Source organism: Acomys russatus, chromosome 10 (genome assembly GCF_903995435.1).
Source record: "Acomys russatus chromosome 10, mAcoRus1.1, whole genome shotgun sequence".
Taxonomy (NCBI): Eukaryota; Metazoa; Chordata; class Mammalia; order Rodentia; family Muridae; genus Acomys; species Acomys russatus.
In genome coordinates this window covers 62,269,389-62,293,077 of record NC_067146.1, presented here as the reverse complement: position 1 = coordinate 62,293,077, position 23,689 = coordinate 62,269,389, and the positions used below count along the sequence as shown (strand labels likewise).

The following is a 23,689-nucleotide window of genomic DNA, read 5'->3' as shown; positions in this document are numbered from 1 at the left end:
ATATCCTAAGCCAAAGTCACAGTGACTTAGGGAAAATCGCTACACAACTGATAACTAGCATGATATATACATATATATATGCATATATATGTATATATATGATAATATAAAATATAACATATTATATATTATATACAAAAATCAGGAAATAGATTTTTGACTGTAGGTGTTACTGTCAAGCTTTATACCTATATTAAAACATTAGTTAAACTCTATTCAAAAGTCAGCTACTCATTCCAGACCATAGGAAATAACCCCACCCCACCTGCTGGGCACCACTCTCCTGCTTTATTCCTGGTGTGGAGTAAGGAGAGCATCTCCCACTATGCTGCCTATGCTTGTTTTGTGAGTCATTGCCCCTGTGGAAGAATTTTAAATAATTTGTTGTTATGTCAAAGCATTCAATCTTAAACAGAATAAATAAGCAAAGAAGAAGAGGGAAATAGAATTCTATATTTTAGGAAGTAAAATACCAAGCTTTGGAAAAATGATTAAATATATAAACACCATCAGAATTCAAATGCTTTGCAAGGAATTTTAAGTTCAAAGGCAACTTTAAAGGAGATGGCAGTTCAGAGGGTGGATCTGTTTTCAGAATGCTATTTATATATATGAACAGTGTGTCACATGAAGTCAGTTATATGTTAATTTTTATATAAGCAATACATTAAATTAAAATGAATAACAAGTACAAACATACCCCAAATAAATAATTTATGTGAACACAACTATGATCATTCCTAGGTACCAAATTTACTGTGAGTAATCACCTTGTCAAATGGGAAGACACTGACTTAATGTATTCATTATTATCTATACATGTAGGTGCAATGTGATCTAACTACAGGAAGCTGATTTCTTGGCTGTATAAAAAGTTCTATGGTGCAGGACCTTCCTTACTACCTCTGGGGCATTTTACATTCATGTCCATATTACTTTTAAGCTTCTCTGTGGTTTGAACTTTGTAATCCAGGTAACTGGTCTTACTATACCTTCACTATGCAGTCTGAATCAGATACACTTTAGTGTGTGTGCATGCATGTATGCTTGAGTGTGTTGGTGTGCATGCCATCATACATGCATTCATGTGTGTGCATGACTATATCAACTTATATTTTTTGAGGGAGAATGTCTCCCTGGCCTGAAACTTACCAACCAGGTCAGGCTGGCTGGCCCATGATTCCCAGGCTCCGTCTGGCTCTTTTTTTCACAGTACTAGAATTACAGCCTTGGTAACCACACCTGCAAGTTTTAAGTGAACTTTCAGGTTGACCACAAGCTCTCATCCCTGAAAGGCAAGCACTGTATTGGTTGGACTACATCCCTTGCTCCTAATTCAAAATTATTTAGCCAATAAAACCATAAATGTGTCTAGATCATCTTCTTCTCCGCAGAACTCAAAATTCCACTTCTTATATTACCTGACAGCTAGTCTACATGTCAGTTTGGGCACTTATAGACAGATATAAAAACGATGTGAAAGGAAGCTTCCAATCTTCCCAATCAAGTCAGGTTTGAACAAGTTTGGCGGAGATATTAGGCCAGGAAGCTGAAGATGAGGCTCCAACGTTATAAAGCATATTTGGTGACTCATCAGGCAGTAAACTATCTTAAGTCAATTTGTACATGTTGGAAGCTGCTAACCCACACTGCTGGTTCACTCAGGAATTTAAGTTATATTCCTTCTCAAGTCTCTGAGGGGCATTGAAGACAAGATAGTATAGTTTAATAACCAAGTTTAGCTGGTTAGGGGACAAGATCGTTTTAGATCAAGATAAAGAAGTTAAGCTATTAGAGTTGAGATAGGATAGATGTTGAATCTCATTTGGAAATTTAGACCCAACAAGACAAGAAAGACACTTACTTCCAATGGATCGAATGCAGATGGCCAAGTCACTATGAATATAACATATATAGAACTCATTATTCTCATGATTGCCACATGGCTCTCCCTGCTGAATGTAGTTTGTTCCAGACATGTGTAATAAAATAAAAGTATTAAAAAAATAAAAATAAATTAAATTAAATAAAGAAAAGTTTAAAAAATTCTGCCACTACCATTTTGATGTCAACAGGCATATGCTAGGTGTAGTTTCAGAATCCGTCCCCATCCTTTCTGCTATGAGACACCTCAGTCATTATTTACTTTCTCCCTTTCAGGAAAATCTATACAAATTATTATAAATAGTATATATATATATTAAATGATAAAAATTTAAGTTTGAAGACATTTCTCTTCATTTTTGCTGAAAGAATAAAACAATGCCCCCTTTCATGTGATTCCTACTATAAAATAAAATGATACAAAGCATGCAGGTGAGCTTGTGTTTTCCTTATGGTCAAAACTGCATTCCACATTCTTTGTACTGTCAGGATTCATAGACGCTTCCTGGGTTTCTTACTGAAGAAATCATAGGAGGAGATGTTATTGAAACCTGTCCAGGGGGCTAAATTAAGGAAAAAAGAGTTTAAAGTACTGTTCACTTAACAAATCATAGTATGTGCCTTCACAAACTCCTTCACCTGTGTTTCAGAAAGTTAACAGTGACTGAAAATTAATGACGCACACATCTGTACTAATAATGTCTGTGAAAATGCATGTTGCCCGTTTTTGCTTTCCCGGTGACAATGCTAAAAAGCGTTACAAGGCGTTGCAAAGTGTGTGTACTTATTTTACTCAGAAGTGTTGTTTCTCATGGACTTTGAAGAGGTTACCTTCACTCAGCTTTACTGGTGGGTCATCATCAACCCTTCAGTTTCTCAGTTCCTAGTTTCTATTAGACTGTTGAGAAAATAAAATATCTCACAAATACCTACTTTTAATTGTTTTATCTTACTCTTAAAATTTTCATTCTTTTCCTTTCTGATGATCAAGAAGTCTAAAGCCAAATCATTCTGATGTAGTCTTTTCAAATTTCTCTGCTCTAATTTCAGTGTAAATCATGGCTAGTGAATTAATCTGGACACGTGGCCTATGCTAACAGTTGAGAGCTGGCTTGGTTCTCATGGTCTTAAGCTGTATTTAGACAAAGTCTTGGATAAAAAGCACTCTGTATCTGTGAGGGTAGCCATGCCTATGGTTTCTGTACTCTCCATCCAAATAAATTCTGGTGAACATATGACTTGACCAATGCCTGTCAACCACAGAGGCAGGTCAAGTTCACATGTTTTGTTTGGTGTATGCTGCCAGAGAGATTTTAGAACGATTGCATTTTACTGTTGTTTATTTGAAACCATCACATACTTTCTGTAAGTGTAAATTGTACTTAGAATCCAAATGAACACAAACCAGCACTAAGTTAGGGTTGAGGCCACACATGGCATGGTTGTACCAGGATCACCGCAAAAGTGGTCTCTTTATCTCAGTGCTGAAACTCTACATCTTTCCATTTCTATGGAGCATTAGTGCTCCTAAAACCAGTTCAATATAAGAGCATTCTATCTGTAGAATGGCCTATGGGAATGCACTCACTACTATGTTTTCTAACTTTTTCCTAATGTACACTGTTGAGTAATGTTAGCAAGCTTCTTGATAGCTACATTTCGGCTATCTGAAACAAAAAGGATCAGACTCACTAAAGTCATACAGTCTTTTCAAAATTTTGGTGGACATATCATGCTTGAGGTAAACTAACAAGAAGCTATAATTGCTTAAAGCACTGTGAATTTATTTTTTTTTTTTTTTGTAAAAACAGAAATGTTTGATTCTTACAGCTCAAAACTTAGCAGAAACTATTATACTGTACATTTGGGTAATTTGAAATTCTGAGGTTACTTGCCTGGCCCCTGGCTTTTGGAAAAAGAGTTAAGAAATTACTCCTGTTCGTATTTCAACTCACTTATAGCACTGTTTTGCCTTCCAATTGTGTGCCTGGGGTCAGTGGAACTGTACCTTTTTGTTACTTCACCACAGCAGGAATATCATTTTAACCCTTTCCTGAGCAGACAGCATTGACTTTAACCCCAATGTGAGCATATATACTTTTATCAATCTCATCATTTTGAGTATGTACCAACATCTCTTCCTGTTAAATGCTTCTAGATTTGTAGAAAGTAATAAACAGGTTTATTACAAAGATGTGTGTGTGTGTGTATGTAAGTGTGTGTGTGTGTGTGTGTGTGTGTGTGTGGCATGCATGTTTTTTAAAGCATTTACCGACTTATTTGTATGAATTTCATAGTTTCATTTTACTTCCTTGTTAGAGAATCTGGTGCTAATTTCCACTTTCATTTTTAATTACAAAAGACAACCATCATACCTATATAATTCTCAGGCCAAATTCTAACTGTGGTTCTGTCTTCATGTTCAATATGAACGTAAAGTCTCAGGATCTACCCAGTAAACAGCAATTGTGCCATGCCCGGCGAGTTTATCTCCGTGTTTGTCAATGACGTGGAAGTTAATCTTGCTGCCAATTCTTTCTCATTTATAAGTTATACATGAAATAATGGCATCTGAGGTAATAACATATCTTCAATAAATTTTATCATCACTAATACATACATACATACATACATACATACATACATACATACATACATACACAAATACAGGTTTGTTGATGGTGTTGGTAGTAATGAAGGATAATGTAAAACACTTATATAAAGGCAATGATATCCATGAACTACATTATATATAAAAATGTGTGTGTGGAGTATTTCTCTGCGTGACTTATTAAGCAAGTGAAATTACATTAACACTGCCTTATTCTTCTTTAATTTGACTATTAATTGAATGAAAAATTTTCTGAATTGTGACTGGGAAATCTGAATTAAATCTTCTGAAATTTTGTTTTAACTAATTGTCTCTAATAATAGATAATATTTTAAAAATCAACTCTTAGAAATAGAAATGATATATGATGAAAACAATGTGAATAAATTGGAGAATCCATCCGTATTAATCACATCTCCTCAAAGGCTTTCTTTCAGATGCTTTTGGATTGCTTGTGCTAAACAGATTTCCTAAGCAGAATGTATTTTCACATCAATGATTAATGATTAATCTGTCTATGGTAATATTTGATCATTTGCTAACACAATCTACATATTATTATAAAAATTATCATATTTTCATTTATTTTGCCTGAAACATACATATTAGTTTATAAAGTCTAGGTCAGTTGTTTTTTACATTGTAATGAAGAGCAATTATGCATGAGATTTTATGATGATGGGTGCAAAATGAAAATGAGAGGCAAGGTCTCAGTCTCCATCAGAACTGTGTGAGTCTCTTTCAGTTACCTATCAAGAAAACTCCCTGAGTTCTATCTACAAGTTAGAAAAGTTAAGTGATATGAAAATTAATGTAATTTTAAATTTCTATTGTCAGTTTTAAAATTTGTATTCAAAATAGGAAGCAAATCTTTAAAAAGTTCATATTTTATTATTTAAAATTGAAGTAATACATTAAAAACACTGAAAAGAAAAATGTGTTTGTACCTAATTAATATATCTATAGATAATTATGATAGTAAATGTAAATTGAACATTGAACAATCAATTTGTGATTCTTACAGTAGGAAGCCCATGACCTAAGTCAAATAAACCTGTTAGTTTGTTCGGCAACATAGAATCTGCCAGATTTTTGTAGCTCTTCTCCTGGCTCTAGATCATTCTTGGAATTATTCCAATGTGAGTAACAGATGTTCAGCTTTATTTTCTTGTCAGATGAAAAGCTGCATTAAGACATATGTCTTACCTACTGTGGCTTCTGCCCTGACATTAACATTTACCTAATTGTGCCCCTCCAAAGATCATACTAGAAACAATGGTTCAGACATCAAAAGACTAATTTCTGCTGCCAGAAGACTAGAAAGATGTTGCTTATTCATAATTTTAAAAATTTGTTTCAGTAGTAAGTTTGTTTCCTGTTTATTATAGGCATCGCTTTGAGTATTCAAATACTTCTCGTTAAATCTCTAATAAAATAAGCACTAACATATTTGAAGTTTGTGAAATATTTTCTAATAAATATTACAAGAATTTTCAGTGCTGTGGGGTGAGTGACTTGCAAGGATTGTACTAAAATTTTATAAGTGAGTTTATATGTCAAACTAAAAGAGTATTGAGCTGTCTCCTATATAAGGCTGCAATCCCATAATCTAATTTACTTACAAGTCTCTACCTACAATAATAGAAATTGAATTTATCCCAAAATATTGCCACTGACCATTGGTAAATTACCTGTTTCTTCCTAAATAGATTAAGGATGTAAACATGCTACAGACAAAGGAAATTTCAGTGACAGATTTGCATGATTTATTTTATGTTTGAATACAAATGTTTATATTTTAAAGATAAGTCCATTTGGGAAACATTTGTATTACCATGGCTATAACTCAAAAATTTTATATTCTTATTAAAGGATAATTTTATTCCTATGTATGTGTGTGATTCTGGAATTGTAAGTGGTGAGCTACAGGAAGTGCTTGCTTGGAACTGGATGTGGTTGCCCTAGAAAAGCAGCACGTACACGTAATTGCTGAGCCACCTCTCCAGCCCCTGCAATGGGTTCGTTAAATTCTGGCAACAAAGATTTCCCCCTACTTAACAAGTTTCAGACTTGAACACTTAAATACGTCCCTAACTGGTTCTAAACCAAATAAAAACTCATTTAATTTTAGAAAGTTTTCTCTTCAGCAAATATGGGAAGGATAATAAATAAAAGTTGAGAGTGGTGACCAGCCAAGTTGAAGTTGAAAATGATGACCATCCAAAAGTGTCAGTAATGTAGATGAGTCACCTTTTGATGTGCTAAGCATAGCAGTGTAACAAAAAGCAGGAAATATATATTAATTGAAGTGTAATTAATATTTGTGGATTGTTGTATTAGTAAATAGCTATTCATTTTATGTAGTTTTTTATTTACCACTTAGACCTTTTTGGTATATGGCATAATATATTTTGGTACCAACAATAAAAGGCCAAACTTAACTTGAAGTATGTTGACTTGAACACACGGTACTGGAGGGTTGTGACAAGTGTCATGAACACCGCCAGGCTCACTGTGGGGTCCACCACGCAACATCCACCATTCGTGTCATTGTTTAATAACTCTTCCTGTCTCTTAGATCATGCTGCTTTGCAATCATCAAGTTTTGTTGAAGCTCAGATCTGGGGCTTTTCTCCCATATTATAGAAGTCTTTCCTCCTTTCTTTCTTTCATTTTTTTTTTTTTTTTCATAGCGTTTGAGTTGAAATGCTGAAAAGGGCCATCCATGAAACACTGCTTACTTTAAAAGACAAGCAACATTAGCATCAGCTAAGGACATGGTGCAAGAGATCCTACTTTGTAAGGAGGCCACTCTAGAGTGCATGAGTTCTACTCATCTCAGACTTCCTGTCAAATTTAGCCGCTTTCAGTTTTACTACAATTTTCATCTTCTTTATTCTGTCTTATTTTATATTGACAAAATCTTATATAGGAGCTCAGCCTCATGTCTAAAATTGGCCTTTTAAATTTTTACTTATTTTGCATATCTGTTCATATTTTTTTATATATTCCTCCCGCAATTTCTGCTATTAATAATGCTGATATTATTTGCTCCAAAAATGTGTTTTATTTCCAGGGCACAGCTTATGGAAATGTTCCTGTACCTTCTCGCAGGCAATTATGTGAGTCTTTTAATTTTAGCTCTGTGTTGTAAACATGGCTCTGTGTTTCTGTGCTGTAGCATGGCATGCTCACTGAGACCAGTGCCTACAGGTCAATATGCAATCTGTAGTGTTGTGTATTACCTATGATGTATTTGTAGCAGATGCTTCCCTTTGCCTCTTCCTTATCTGTTTGTCATTATCAGGCCCATTTAAGAAAGTCATATTGAAATACAGCCAAGTGCAGTAAGACTTCAGTAATGACTCAAAGTCTGGGCAAAGAGAGCAGTTGAGCTAATAGGACAATTTTGATTTGACCACAGTGAGAATGCTTTCTCTCTCGGTGACTCATAAGGCTTCCATACATTCTAACTTTCTCTCCTTTACTATTGACAGTTTTTGTATCACATAACTTATGGTTTTGTCCCAGCTTGAAAGACCCTTCCTAGTAAGTTTACAAAGAGATGTCTGCCTTTCAGTGAATTTAAAGCAAAGTGGCTTTCTAAGTGTTTTTGCTTTATTTCTAAGTCATACGTTTATATAATTAAAATTAATCTATAAAGAGTTAGCTAGCAACCCCAGATTCTCACAACTTTACTTTGCAGTTATTATAAATCTGATTGCATTTCTGACATCTCTGGCAGCTTGTCTACATTAATGTACCACTGCGAGTTGTACCTGCAAATTTCATATGTGCCAGCAGACTTTGAGGAACAGCTGTTCTCACCGTCCATCCCATCCATGCCCTTTTCCCCTTTACGCAAGCTTCTCTTACTCGACTTGGTTATGTGCCTCCATTACCAACTGCTTGAGCAGCACCTTCATGAATCTTATTGTGTCTAATAATAACTATAATGGATTCTTTTAAACAAGATGTTTAGGGTATTGAAAGGTACAGTCTAGAATATATAATGTTTTTTTTAATATTTTCAGTAAAAAACCAAAATCATTTGATGACAATTACAGAATAAGATCCATAAGTGGCCAAAACAGTAAATAAAATTGTGCATTTATTATATCCTTTGTCATGAACTAACTTTGGATGTTCAAATTTTATGAATAAAATTAAAGTAAGAAATAACTGGTAGTATGAATGACAGTAATATGAAAATTTTCAGAAAGTTAATGGTCATCACAAGTAATAAATTATCTTTTGCTGTTGTTTTCTTTTATTGTTCTATTGTCTAAATTTCTAATGCTTATTAGAAATAATATTGATTTTCTTAGTTATTGTTGCAGTATTAATGAATAAAATTGAAACCTAAGGCAAGAAATTCCAGAATATGATGCATATTTTGATTCATATTTGCTTTGATAGGAAGGAGCCATTCTCTACTCTTCATCAAAGTTTAGCACTAAGGCTGGGGTTTGCTGCCACAATAGGATCCAGTGCTGGACACTGGGGGATTGGTGTTATTATGTCCTAGGATTTCATAAATAGAAACAAACTGGTTATGAAACTATTTCTTTTGATTGTAATAAAATCATTCCTTACTTTCACAAAATAAAAGAATATAATATGAACACATTCATATAGTTTGATTTCAGGGCTAGTAAATTGAGAATGTACCTTACTAAAACCAATACTGAAATTACACATTGTTTCTCTAAGGCTTAGAATGTTAACTTCACATATATGTAAAATAGGCATCATCATTGAAAGAGCTACTGCCTTCTAAACATGAGGTCTTAACAATGAGCCTACGAAGCATTGTGATTTAGAGGGCTGATAATCATACTTTCTTTTATTCAAATATGAGTCCTAAGATCTGTGCCACATACCAGTGCAGGTCTTGGTGCCTTACTCAGCATTTGTAGTTGTGGAGTTTATTGGAAATGCTGTATAGTAATAAGCAGTTTATTTTACACATGAAAGTGATTGCTGACCTTCCCAGTTTTCCTTCATTTGTCCACTATACAAGTACCCAGTGACACTTCTTTTACATGAATTTTGATTCAGTCCATTACATTGTTGTCTACATCAGAAATGAAGTCATACTTTCTTGAAGACACAGCTAACAAATTCTTGTTGTTTTGTTTTATTTGACATTAAAAGCTTCTTGAATAATGACTGGTAGTTATAATATTGTACAGTTTTCTTTAACACTGTCATAAAACATAATCTTGTAAAGAAAGAAAAGTCTTGGAAATTTATGTGGTTATAAAGGGTATGAATCTACAGTGAGAAGATTAATGACTGTATTTTGAGAGGCTATGTTGGCTTAGTTAACATGCCTATTTATATATTCCTCTAGTAGATAATACTCATCAAAATGAGACAGAAAAGAAACAGTATTGTCTAATGATTTTCATTTCCAGAGACAATTCACAAATGATCATGTCAAAAGGAGATGTCTTGTAAAAGTATTTGAATGTTGGTAAAGAGTATACTTTTTAAATATTAAAATCATAGTTATCATGCTAAAATTATTAATAAGGTTCCTGACAAGGGACCCCTGGGACCACACCTTGAAGAAGGGATCAACCTTCTCACAAAAGGCAAAGAGCCTTTTCAGATCATCCTTATGTCCTTCCTATTATGTACAAAGAACAGAAGCCTAAAAGGTGGTCACAACACACACAGTGTAACCCATGGGATGTTTGTGAAACATTATGGCAGCTTGATCAAGGCAAAGGAAAGTGTTTGCTATACTTGAGGGAAGGACAAGAATACATGATGAACTCCAGTGTTCCACTGAGCTCTGGGCAGGTCCCACTTGGCAAAAATCAGGATCTTGCCTTGGGACAAATAATTCATAAAGGGAGAAAGATATCCCAGTTGTGTTTGCAGATTGAGTTTCAAGTAGTGCTGAAATGTGGAGGGGAAATTACAAAAGTACAGACAAACCATCTAAGAGATTAAGTGAAAATAAATGTCCTCCTGCAGAAGAGGCTTTACAATGAAAAACTTAAGGTCAACTAGGCCTACTGGAAACACAGTCAGAGACAATGAAAGGCAAAATTACTGGTTTCATCAACTCCCTCAACTCCTATCCAGTTCTCCACACTGAATTTCTGCCACATGACATGCATTTACCTAGGTCTTAATACCCTGAACACAGTATCTGACTTTCCACAGAAGTTTTGTACCAGACAGAAAAATAAAGGAAAACAAGAAAAAACAAAATATTCTTTCAGTGGTAGTACAATCTTTAGTGTCAGTATTATGTACATACTAGAAATATGAGACAGGATAGTTTTAATAGTAATAAACAAATTTAATTCTTTAATGGAAAAATTATAAGAGACTCAGAAGGAATTTGGGTATGCTCTACAAAAGTTACCAAGTTAAAACACAAAGGAGGAAATGTAGAGTAGGCTTGGAGTATCCAAAGAAAATAAAAGATCTGTGGAAAATAATCAAGTGTTCTGATTTACTTGCAAGTGGTGTCCTAGTGAACACACAGATAGTGCAGAAGAAATATTTGAGAGTCAATAGTTCCAACTTTTGAAATGATAGTACAGACCAAATTATAGATCCAAGAAGATTTTTAAAATACCTAGAATATCACAACCGAATTGCTGAAAAATCAAAAAGTAAAACAATCTTGAAGAGAGACCCTGAATAGTTTTGAAATGCTGCATTTAGTAAAACAAAAGAAGATTAAAGGAGGATTTTCATGAAGTCTATTACAGAGCATCTGGCCTTAAATTCTATTATATTCTAAGACACTAATCACATATTTATGTGATTCACTTATCCTTTCTTAGTATTTCTTGTATATACTGTTGTTAGTTGTACATAAACAGGCATTCATTTATTAACATGATTTTTATTAAATATTTTATATATATTTATATTATTACACATGTATACAACATACTACCTACAGCAAGAAGAATGATGAAGCATTCAAGAATTATATGAACATTACATTCTTAGTGTTCTGGCTATTTGAATTTGGCAGCCTTGAGGAAAAATTTTTCCTATCTTGGTGAGTCTAAAATTCTGAATGTAAATCGGTATTTATCATATCTTGTCATTATTAACTTAAAACATCTATCTGACCTAAAAACATCATAACCCCTAAACAATGAAGCTTAATTGTAAAACTACACTATCTGGTCTTCAACCTCATCAGAGATTTGAGAAGTAATAAAATTAATTAGCTGAGTACACAGGGAGTGCAGGTTAGCAACTTCCCAAATGAGAAGATGACAGAGGTGATTTGCTACCTGAACAGTCACACAAAACAATCTGTAACGTTAGAGCATCATCATCAGCCTTCTGGCCCAATATATCTGACAGACATATTTGTGAGGCAGAAACTACTGAGGACTTGCTTACCCCGTGTTTGCAGAGTTTGGCTGTTGAATCTGGCTGCTTGCAAGCTTGCTCTCTTTTAGGCAGAATTCTGTCTGGTTGAAATGAGGATGTTTTGCTCAGTGGTTTGTTTGCCTCATTTGAAGCCCTCTCCATAAGGAGGTTCTTTGATGTTGAAGATCTTTTTTGACACAGGCTGGGTGTGGCCAGGCAATAACTTGTCAGTGAATCTTTAAAACAATAAAACCATTTTAAAATGCCATATTCTGTATGTCTTTGAGGTTTTTGAATACCTTATTTAACTATTTTACCTTATCTTTCTGTAGAATTATAGCTATCTGTTGCACATAAGGTGTATAGTCTCGTGATAAAAATAGACTAGTAATTGATATGACCATGAGTTGATCAACTAACAATTAACTTGTATAACTCATTTATCCTAAATATCCTGCAATAGTACTTTCAAATAGACTGGTTAATCAATTAAATAAAACCAAAGACTCAGAAATAAACCCACATACCTATCAACATGATTTTAAATGGATGCAAAAAGTAATGGTGAAGCAGAGGTTTTTGAGCCCAACATGCTACAGATTAAAAAAAAAGTAGTAAGCACTATTAAACATCCAGAAATTCATTATCTATTTCATAAATCTATATGGTTTATTCTGCCATTCCTGCTTATCAGGAATTAGAATAATAATATTCTAATCAAGCACATTAAAATGTTGGCACTGATTTTCCTTTGTCAAATGCAATAACTAAACTTTCACTAATCAAGAGAACTGCCTATTGTGAAATTTTTCTTAATCAAAATAATACTTAACGATAGAAATTTGAAGCACCAACTGCGGTAGAGAAGTGTGGGGACGAATCACAAAGCACACGATGGAACCAGGATATGGTCTTATCTTTCCTTCTTTATTTTAATTAATTAATAAACACAGCGAGTCAGGAAACAACAGAAGATCATCTCAGAGCTTCAGAAATGTTGATAATAATGCTTAGCATTTCATTAAAAACGTAAAGGTATTTTGTTTACTTGTTATTATATAATTATTTTATTTTTATACTATTAATAAATATTTGTAAGCACCAAAAAATTGCTATATTCTTCATTTAGTTACACTGAAAGCGACTGTCATATTCACTAATAATACAAAAATTGTTACTCGATGTAGGTAACATATTGAAGACATATGTGTTCACAAGTAAAATTTAAGGGAGCCATTTATTGGGGATTCATTTTATTTAATTTTCCTGAATCATATAATCAAAGATTCCTAGAAGAGTAACACAAAACATGATCAGATTGCATTGCGTAGTAGTAAATGATCTAACTATCTCCTGTCTATCCTGTAGGTCACAATTTATTCTTATTATAGATGAATCTTTTGAGGTACTTTTATTTATTGGATTACTAATGCCCTTGCATGGTGATGTCCAAGTTTTGTTCTTTCATGATATGGACCATCTGTCATATCTTCTCTAATTCTTTATTGAAAGAAAATTTCATACATTTCTGATCACAATTTCCCTCCCTAGCACCTCCTAGGTCCTATCCACATCCCCACTAAACCAATTCCACATTTTCTCTTTAGAAAATAAACATACAAATAGAAATAAATGAGATATAAATATTAAAGGAAAATTCAAGAAGCACACACAAAGAATATCCATAAAAACATAAAATTAGAAATCATAATATACAAGCAAAACGTCAGTAAGACAAAAATGTTCAAACTAATTAATATGAGACAATCCATCTGTAAATATGCAGTTTGAGCCCATGTTATATTGGCTATCTACTGCTAGGCATGGCTCCTACACTTACGTGTGGTTTATATACCCAGGTATATTGCATTGGAAACAACTAATTTTCCTTTGCAAGCAGTTATTAATTAGAGATAGCTTCTTAGTTAGGGATGGAAGTCTTGCCCACTTCCACATCTCAATGCAGTAAGCTCACAGGCTCTGTGAATGTTGCCACAGAGTCATAATGTGTCAGTCCTGTTGTGTCTGGAAGACACTGTTTCTTTGGTGTCATGTCCTCTGTCTTTTACAAATTTTCCATGTCATTTTCCTCAGAGCTCCATGAGATCTTAATGGACAGGTTTGATGAAGACATCATATTTATGACTGAGAGTTGTAAGGACTCTCACTCTCTGCACATTTTCCAGTTGTGGGTCTCTGTGTTCACTCAGAGGAAATTTCACTGAAAATGGCTTTGGAAGGCACTGATCTGTGACATTAGGAATTATATTGTTGCTATGATCCTTTAGATAAGCATTAAATAGTACTTGGTTTTGATATAGGCCACGATCTACCAAGTATCAGGTTTTAAGACAGTAGAGAAATATCAGACCAAACCAAACAGTGTTTTGTTACTCCCACAAATTTTATGACACTATATCAGCAGCTGATCATGCAGGCAGTTCTCTATTGTAGATTACAGACTTGTAGCTATTTGGATGTTACCTTTTTCTTCTGGTAGCTTGCAGAGCATCTTTAGTCTGTGAACACTAGTCAATATGGTTAAAGGTGCTAGTTAGGGACCAGCTGAACTTCTCCACATTCAGTGAGATATGTAAGCATTGTCTTCAACCTTAGCGCCTTACCATCCATTTGTGCAGTATGGCACAATGGTTAGGTGTCCAATAAGAGACACACAGGAAGAGGATTAAATCCCAAGGAAGAATAAATAGCCTTGCCAATATCCCACAATGCTGGGAATGGGTGTTGTATAGATACTCTTTGACCAATGGATGGATTAGTTGAAACTGATTTCTGGTACTGTAAGTTTCACTTGGAGATGAAAGCTGTCTAGCAGAAGCATTCTCTCTTTTGTTATTTGGTGAATACATTTACAAATTTTAATATAAGTATATATTATAAGAAGAGCCTACAATTTTAGGATTACATATGCCTCTTAATTGGCACTGTTTTCTTCAAGTTTCATCTTGTTTCCCTTCTCTTTCTCATCCCCTATAATCACCATGCTCTATTCTCTTCTCTCTTACCTGTCTCTCCAGAATCATCTATTCTATTTCTTCTTCCTTGAGAAATCCTCACCCTGTCCTTCAGCTCCTTTGTCATAAATGAGGTGTGCATAAGTTTGTGGGTTTATTTCTGGGTCTTCAATTCGATTCCATTGATCATATTTATATTCCAGTTCCATGCACATTGTTTCTTTATTTAATTTTTTATTGTTTCATTTTTAAAATTTTCCTTTATTAATTTTTTATTTTTTACATACACCTTTATATAAGTACACATATATATAATAAACTACATATACCAATAAGGACCATGACACAATCAGGAATTATATAAATGTTACATTCATAGTGTTTTAGCTATTTGTATTTGACAGCCTTGAAGAAACCATGCAATTTTTATTGCTATATTATGTAGTTTAACTTGAAATCAGGGGTGGAGATATACCTATAGAAGTTCATTTAGTGTATAAGATTGTTTTTGCCTATTCTGGGATTTCTGTTTTTCCATATGAAGTTTAGAATTGTTCTTTCAAGAATTTGTAAAGAATTGTGTTGGTATTTTGATGGAGATTGCATTGAATCCATAGTTTGCTTTTGGTAAAATGACAATTTTTACTATGTTAATCCTACTGATCCATGAGCATGGGGTATCTCTCCATCTTCTGATATCTTCTTTAATTTCTTTCTACAGTTACTTGAAGTTCTTGTCATACAGTTTTTGACTTGCCTTCTTACAGTTACACCAAGATACTTTATATTATTTGTGGCTCTTGTGAAGGGTGTAGTTTTCCTAATTTCTTTCTCATCCCATTGCTTATTTGTATACAGGAGGGCTGCTTATTACTTTTTAATTAATCTTGTATTCAACCACTGTGCTGAAGGTGTTTATCAGCTGTAACAGTTCTCTGGTGGAATTCTGGGGGTCACTTATGTATACTATTATATCATCTTCAAATAGCAAAATGTTGACTTCTTCCTTTTTTGATTTGCATCCCTTTGATCTCCATTAGTTATCATTTTGCTCTCACTAGAATTTCAAGTACTATATTGAAAGGATAAGGAGAGAGTGGGCAGTCTTGTCTTATCCCTGAGTTTAGTGGAATTGCTTTGAGTTTCGATTTAATTTGATATTGGCTATTGGATTGCTGTATACAGCCTTTATTATGTTTAGGTATCACCTTGTATCCCTGGCCTCTCCAAGACTTTCATCATGAAATCATTGTGGATTTTGTCAAAGGCTTTTTCTGCATCTGATGAGATGATCATGTGATTTTTCTTTCATCTTGTTTATATGGTGGATTGCATTGATGGATTTTTGTATGTTAAATCATCCCTGATTCTGTGGGATGAATCCTGTCTGATCATGGTGGACAATATATTTGATGTTTTCTTGCATTTAGTTTGTGAGTGGTTTATTGAGTATTTTTGCATCAATTTTCATGAGTGAAAATTATCTGAAATTCTCTCTTTGTTGAGTATGTGTAGTTTAGATATTAGGGTGACTGTGGATTCAGAGAATGAGTTTGGCAATGTTCCTTCTGTTTCTATAATGTGGAAAAGTTTTAGGAGTATTAGTATTAACTCTTCTTTGAATGTTTGCAGATTTCTATGCTAAAACCGTTTCTCCTCTCTGTCTCTGTCTCTGCCTCTGTCTCTCTCTTTCTCTCTCTCATGCATCAAATCCACTTTGTGCTTCTCATATACTCCTTAGTATGTAGGAATACTGTGGAATACGGTAGACATACCAACACTCACTGTTAAAGAAAACTGACTCAACCTCTCCCGTCAAGATTTCCTAGTCTAAAGATGAAACTGTGCCCACTCTCACCCTCTATGGTAAGATTTGCGATGACTAGACCTTGCACAGGTCTTATGAGTTCATGTGAACCTCTCCTGTTGCATCCAGAACACACTTTTTCATAGTATTAAATTATTGAAACACACTGAAACCAGAGTATAGTTTATTTGTGAAAATGAAGAAAATAGTACCCTGAAGCAAATGTTCATTTCAAAGAATTAATGATGATCATATTATATAAATGCCTAGCATACATATTATTTATTTACTTGATTTCATTTCTTAAATAACAACTAGCAGAATAAATTCAACTGTTTTACTAATCAGGAAATCCCTTTCAGTGGTGTGTGTGTGTGTGCACATGCGTGTGTATGTGTGTGTGCACATGTGTGTATGTAATATATTACTTTGAGCTAAGGAAAAGAGATGAAAATAGTTTTAATTATTTTATATTTCTTTTTTCACACATACATTTATATTATTATACATAAATAAAATAAATTACATATAGCAAGGAGAACTATGAAACAATCAGGTATTTTAATATGCTACATTCATAGTGTTTTGGCTATTTGTGTTTGGCAATCTTAAAGAAAACAAAATCTTGAGAAATCAAAAATTATGTGTATTTGAGTAAGTGGCAAGATTGTGATTATTCAAAATACCAATTATACAAAACATACTCACCAACAGTCTTTATTTAAGTAAGTCTCCGAGTTTACTAAAACCCTCATTATATTCCAATGTATTTGTGAAAAACTGAGACATTTTTTTCTGTCAACTCTGAACTTAACCTGTCCTACTGGAACCTTTGACTCACTTACTATTCATAGTATGCTGATCTGTGTTATGTCCAGCTCTTAAAAATGAAAGCACACATGCTTCATAAACAAATAATGAAGCATCCTCGGGATGTATAAGCATGTAATGAAGCATCCTGTGAGAGACATCTTTTGCAGTTATGACCGTCCTTTGGGAAAATCAGTACAAATTGATCTCAGTGTGCATATGTTCATAAATCTCTTAAATTTACAATGTATGACATGATTAGCAAACCCCTAATATGCATTGTACTAGGCATCAGTATAGTTTAATATCTAATGCAAAGAAAACTTCAGGGAGAGGTAGAGTTCAGTGGTCATTACAGCACACTGAAATAAAGGAAAATGAGGTTAATATTTCAACTGCTTCCACATACGCACTTCGGGATTACCCTTAGCTGTTGATCCTTGCATTAGGTCTATTTCACCATGTAGTTATGTCTTAGTTAACTTAGCTCATCACTGAGCGGTCTCTGTACTTTTCCCATGGTCACGTGGGAATAAATCTCACTATACCTTGCTTTATTTATCATAGAGAGAACATAAGAGCTGGTCCTTAACTATTTGTTCTTAGCAATGACAATTAAATTTAGGAAGAAATATATATAAAATGTTACGGATTTCTCTTATATACTTTTGTACAAAAATACTTGTTCTTAATATGTACATGAAAATACTAAAATTTGAGGAAATTAAAATCCATGAAGACATGATCCTCTGAGGAACTCTACATGTGTTCTTCAGCGAGCTTTTCTTGTACAGTATTACACCTCACCTTTGCCCTATCATTTAGAGAGGAGGGTACACAGAAATAGAACTTAGTTCCTTACTCTGCTAGGCCTACATAACATCTAAAAATAAACAGACATTGTAGCTAACCAGTGAATGAGATATTTTTTGTTATTATCACAGCCTTGTTAAATCTTTACTTCAACAGATTAAAGAAACTGTTTCACATTAGGTCAAGAGTCTTTTTCTAGAGCCTCATTTTGTCTTAGAAATGTCAATTAGAACTGGAAATTAGAGACATTCTATTTAATGAATACTGTTTCACCTTTTGTATCACCTTTCACAAAGAAAAATATGTCTTATAATGAATGTAGATAGAAATTTAGATTTTTCTGACAAAATCCTGCTGACCAAAGCTTAATCAAAACATGTTGTATAATAGTTAATTTTGCTTGTCTTTTAAAAGTGGTTTTAAAAGACATTAAGTTAGTAAAAGGCACATAGGCAGACTTTTAGAAAATATTTTACTCATTATTAAGTAGAGTGTATGTTTATTTAGTCTACAGAGTGATATAAGCAAAAGATACGAAGAGATGGGGAGATGGGGAACCTACAGAAGAGGGCAGAGCAAGGAAGGATTGTGGGGATCAGAGTGGATGAATGACACCAGGAGAACATAGCCTACTGAGTCAGCTAAGCAGGCCTCACATGGTCTCACAGACACCGAAGTGGCATGGGTGTGGCATGTCTGCATCTGTACCAGGTCCTCTGTGTATATGTTATAGCTGTTTCCTTGGTGGTTTTGTGGGGCTACTAGCAGTGGGAATTGGGGTGCCTCTGACTCTTTTATCTTTATTGACAGTCTGTTTCTCCATTGGGTTAACTTGTCCAGCTGTGATATGAGGGCTTTTGCCTTGTGTCAGCACATCTTGTTTTCATCCTGTTTGGCTGATGTCTCCTGGAAACTTGCTCTCTTTTGAAGAGGAAATATAGGGGGAGTAAACTTGAGGGAGAGTGGAAGTGGGAGAGAGCTGGGGGTGGTGGAGGGTGTTTTTAGCATGATAGCATGAGCTATTCAATCTGTGTTTTACACATAAGAGAGGAGTTAGATATAATTAGCTCGCTATAAAATCTACTTAAATACATTTTATATGAGAATTGAAGTATAGCAAAAAAAAAAAAATCCAAATTAAAACAATTAGCCTACAATCAATAGTAACTAAATAAATGTTTCTGTTTAAGGGTCAATATTGTTTAAATATTTGTGTGAGTCTGGTTTTTAAAAATGAGAGGTGATTACTCTTCTAAATTTTTATTTGATACTAGGTTTGAAGTAGGATAAAGCTTGAACTCATTCTAGATATAGAAGGTAACCAATGTTGAGGGTTAGCCTCAGCTTCCTGCCTCTTTCCACTCCTAGAGCAGTGATAGGAGTATAAGAAATAGGAAAAGTGGGCTAAAAAGCATATAGAAGAAACAGGAAGGAAAATGTTGACCTCATTCACTGTTCTAACATTAAATGATTCCATTTTTAGTCATTCATTATTTTGTAATTGATATTTCAACACGTTTCAGGATCATCTTTTGACTTGTACGGTAATTGTTAAAGCTCAGAATTAGAAGTAGATATATACTGAATAAAAGATTCAAACATTGCTGTTTTTCTGACTTAGAGTTTCCTTTCCTTGACTGGTTAAAAACAATCAGCCTTTTTATCTAACAAGTCACATGCAGAATGAGTAAATAAAAGAATGAGAGATTATTACTAACAAAAGTTTTGAAAAATCATATCTAACGGACAGGTGCAGAGTTTTTTTCCCTATTATATGTCCACCTCCTTCTGAAACTGGGTATGTGGTTGTCAAATTCATGGTCATTATCTTATTGTTCCTTTGGGACATATTTGTTGTTGCACCTGGAATTTCACCTGGCCAAGTGAGCTGAAGATACAAAAGTCAGTCATTTTTTTCCCACATATTAAACTAGAAAATAAAAGCAAAAGGAAGTGGAAATTGCAGCCAACTTCAGGGTCTGTTTATATTTGTGAAGCGTTTGTGAATCATTCAATGGAAGCAGTAACTGGGGAGCAGTAAGATTTATGGGGAAAAATCTTTTGTCTTTCATAAATTGTTAATTTTTCTAAAGAATTCCAGAGTTCTTTGAGTCTGTTATGCTGCAAACTATTAATGTATAACTAAGAATATAATCGCCTTGCAAAAGAAAGCCACTAGAATTTAATTTGATTTTTAATTTGGATAAAGTGAAGAATTTAATAAGCCATTCACTTTATACACAATACCTTAAAAATAAAACTTTGTAAATAATACATTTACAAATGGACTACTACTTTAAAAATTTTCTCAAGGCAACAATTGTTAACATACTGTATTGCTTCAATGTAAATATGCTTAATATAAAATATTTATAAATTGAATATATAGTTATGTGTAGTTTATTATGTAGATAAATATTTATAATTTTATATTATCTTCAAATTATACCATACGTATACATCTTTAATATATTTTATTTGATTTTAGAGAATTGCATAATTCATACAATGTATTTTTATCATATTCAACTCCCCATTGCAACTTGTCCTAGATCTTCCCTAAACCAGACATCAAATTCATATCCTCTTCAGTCATACTATCTTGATGGATGGATATGATTATTATCAACTATTTATAGGTTAAAATAGGCATATATGAATTGCATATTTGTGATTATGTTATGGTGCAGTAAAAATACGATCGCAGAGCTGCTCTTTGATGTTTATGATCTACAAGGAATGTTATCATTGAGTATATTTCACAATTAACAACAAGCCTATTGAGATCTCAAATCATAAAGAGGAATTAGAAAAGCAAACAGACCCAAACTGATCACCGCTCATAAAAACACACAAGTTTTGTGCAGACATGGATTTCTTTCTTTTAAGCATGTTATAGAAGCAGTTGATACAGTAAAATGAAAATAACATGTTTCTACATGTTCTTCTACAATTAAATATTTCAATATGCAGATTTAAGTAGCAGTCAAAATTACAATTAAAGTAGCAATTGCAAGTATCTCTAGATCAATATGTAGTGTTTGATTTGTTAATCAAAAAACAAAAAGCACACCAAAAATGAGAAATTTTACAATGTTCTTTCTTTAATTTTGAACTGTAACCCTTTGTCTTCACTTGTAATGTTAAAATCGATAACTTATCTACAACTTAAAGTCTAGAAAAGAAAACAGTTAGGAAGTAGAAAGTCACTTCAAAAGGTGTTAAAATATCAACTGTCACATTTCCAAGGACTTCTTCCACAATATTTTTGAATTTTCAGGTGAAAAGCCTTAAAAAAGAAAATGAGATGTTTTTTTCAAGGTTGCCAAATACAAATAGCCAAAACATTATGAATGTAACAATTATTTAATTCATGATTTTTTGTGGTTCTTCTTGCTGTCAGTAGTGTATTATATATGTATACGTAGATATATATGTGATAATATAAATGTATACGTAAATAAATAAATAAAATAATTTTAAAAAGAAAACCTATTCACAGGACCTGAAGTGCCTTTTCTATTTTGCCCCTTTCTTCCTTCTTTTCCTTTTTTTTCCATCCTTCTTTTTCTTCTTTCTTTATTCTTTAATTAAAATACAATGACATAGCATCCCACCTCCCTCCTCTCCTATCTATCACCTTCCATGTTTTTCCAATCTCACTCAGATTCCTGGCATCTACTTTTTAACTTATTTTTGTTCCATGAAAATATACGGAGTCTATTTAGTACTCCTTGTACGTAGGTAGATGCCTCTAGGGATGAACCCTTATTATTGTTCAACTTCAAGGCGCTTATCTTTGGTGATGACTGACTCTGCTGTTGAACAGCCATAAATTGCCGGTAGCTCTTGATCTGCTGGGGAGTATGAGAAGGCACGAGATTCTCCCGTTCTCGTGGTCATGTCAAATCCTGCTATCTTTGTTCAGGTTCTGGAACTAAGAAGACCAGGTCAGGTGATGGCTGATGTTATATGATTTCAAGCACATTGTTTCATCTTTTAAATATTCCAATGGAAGAAATGACATCTAATCCCCTTCCCTCTCTCTTCCCTTTATTAAATTATTAAAAATAGATTTTTTTTTGCTCAGATAATATATGTTAATTACATTTTCCCCTCTGTCTATTCATCTCAGTTCTTCTACACTTTCCCTTCCATATGGATCTACCTTCTTTGTGTTTCTCATTTTAAAATGGACATGTCTCTAAGGGATATTAATAAATAAGATATAATAAAATATGATAAATCAAAAACTAAAACAAAGGAAATAGGCATTGTATAAAACAAAGAGAAAGAAAAAAGTCCCCCAAAAGGCACAAAGAATAGAGACCTACTTATTTAAACATTCAAGAATCCCATAAAGAACACTACACTGGAGGTCATAATATATGGCTTCATAAATATCTTACATATCATTCCAAACAAATGACTTGTGTGGAAAGAGAAGAGAAGAAAGAACATAAAATAAAATAAAATAAAATAAAATAAAATAAAATAAAATAAAATAAGAAAATAATGGGATACAACTTAGGAAGAATTGAAAAGCTCTCACATAACACTTTGGGGCAAGAGATCTCCAAAGATGGCATTAAGCTCATGTTCTCTGGGCCATCGACTGCTGGGCAAGCACCTACACTTGAGAGGTTTGTTTCCCCAATGAGATTCCTTTGGGTTGGACATTCACTTGCAAGTATTTTTCAATTGAGAATAACTTCTGGTTCGGGGGTGAGAGCCTGTGTCCACTTCTCCTCTCAGCTCTACCATCCTATCTGATACAAACCCTGTGCAAGCTGCCTTAGTCTCTGTGAGATTATATGTGTATTATTATGTTGATTATGAGGCCTAGTTTTCTTGCTGTCTTCTGTTACCACTGGCTCTTCTATCTTTTCTGCTTCTGCTTCCTTGAGGTCCCCTGAGTCCCAAGGGGAGGGATTTGCTAGAGATATTCTCTTTACCTCTAGTGTTCCTACTCTCTCACTCTCTGTGTAATGTCTGGTTGTGTATCTCTGTATTCATATTCATTTTCTTCAGGAGAAAGCTTCAGTGATGACAGCAGAGAAAGGCACTAACTTATGAATATAAGCAGAATGTCATTAGGAGTCATTTTATTACCATGTCTTTTCACAAACAGTATCACCATTTTTATATCTTCAGAATACCTAGTGATATCCTATAAAATTGGAATTCTGTAGAATACATAATATAAACCATGATATACAGTTTTCAATTGGAACAGAAATTATTTGAACTATATTAAAATTCTAATTCACACAACACAATATGGAAATTTATTGCAGCTGCCTGTTTAGTTTACCAGGACTGAATGCATGTTGCTTCTTCTCTTGGGTTCTGAGTATCAAATTCATGTCCTCAAAGTTGCATTGAGTGAGCCTGGATGGAAAGAAAAGAAAATCTTTAGACTTAGGTCAG

General features: G+C 33.7%; 1 protein-coding gene across 2 annotated transcripts in view; it reads left to right on the top strand.

Moving 5' to 3' along the window:
- Ccser1 (coiled-coil serine rich protein 1) overlaps positions 1 to 23,689 on the top strand; it is a 1,084,048-nt gene that overhangs the window by 888,238 nt on the left and 172,121 nt on the right. The window contains exon 11 of one of the 2 annotated variants that reach the window (XM_051152256.1): positions 7,572 to 7,617. The exons of the other annotated variant lie outside the window; for it this stretch is intronic. Within the exon in view, the coding sequence (XP_051008213.1) occupies positions 7,572 to 7,617 (46 nt within the window). The remainder of the gene's footprint in view (positions 1 to 7,571; positions 7,618 to 23,689) is intronic. 2 annotated transcript variants of the gene reach the window in all.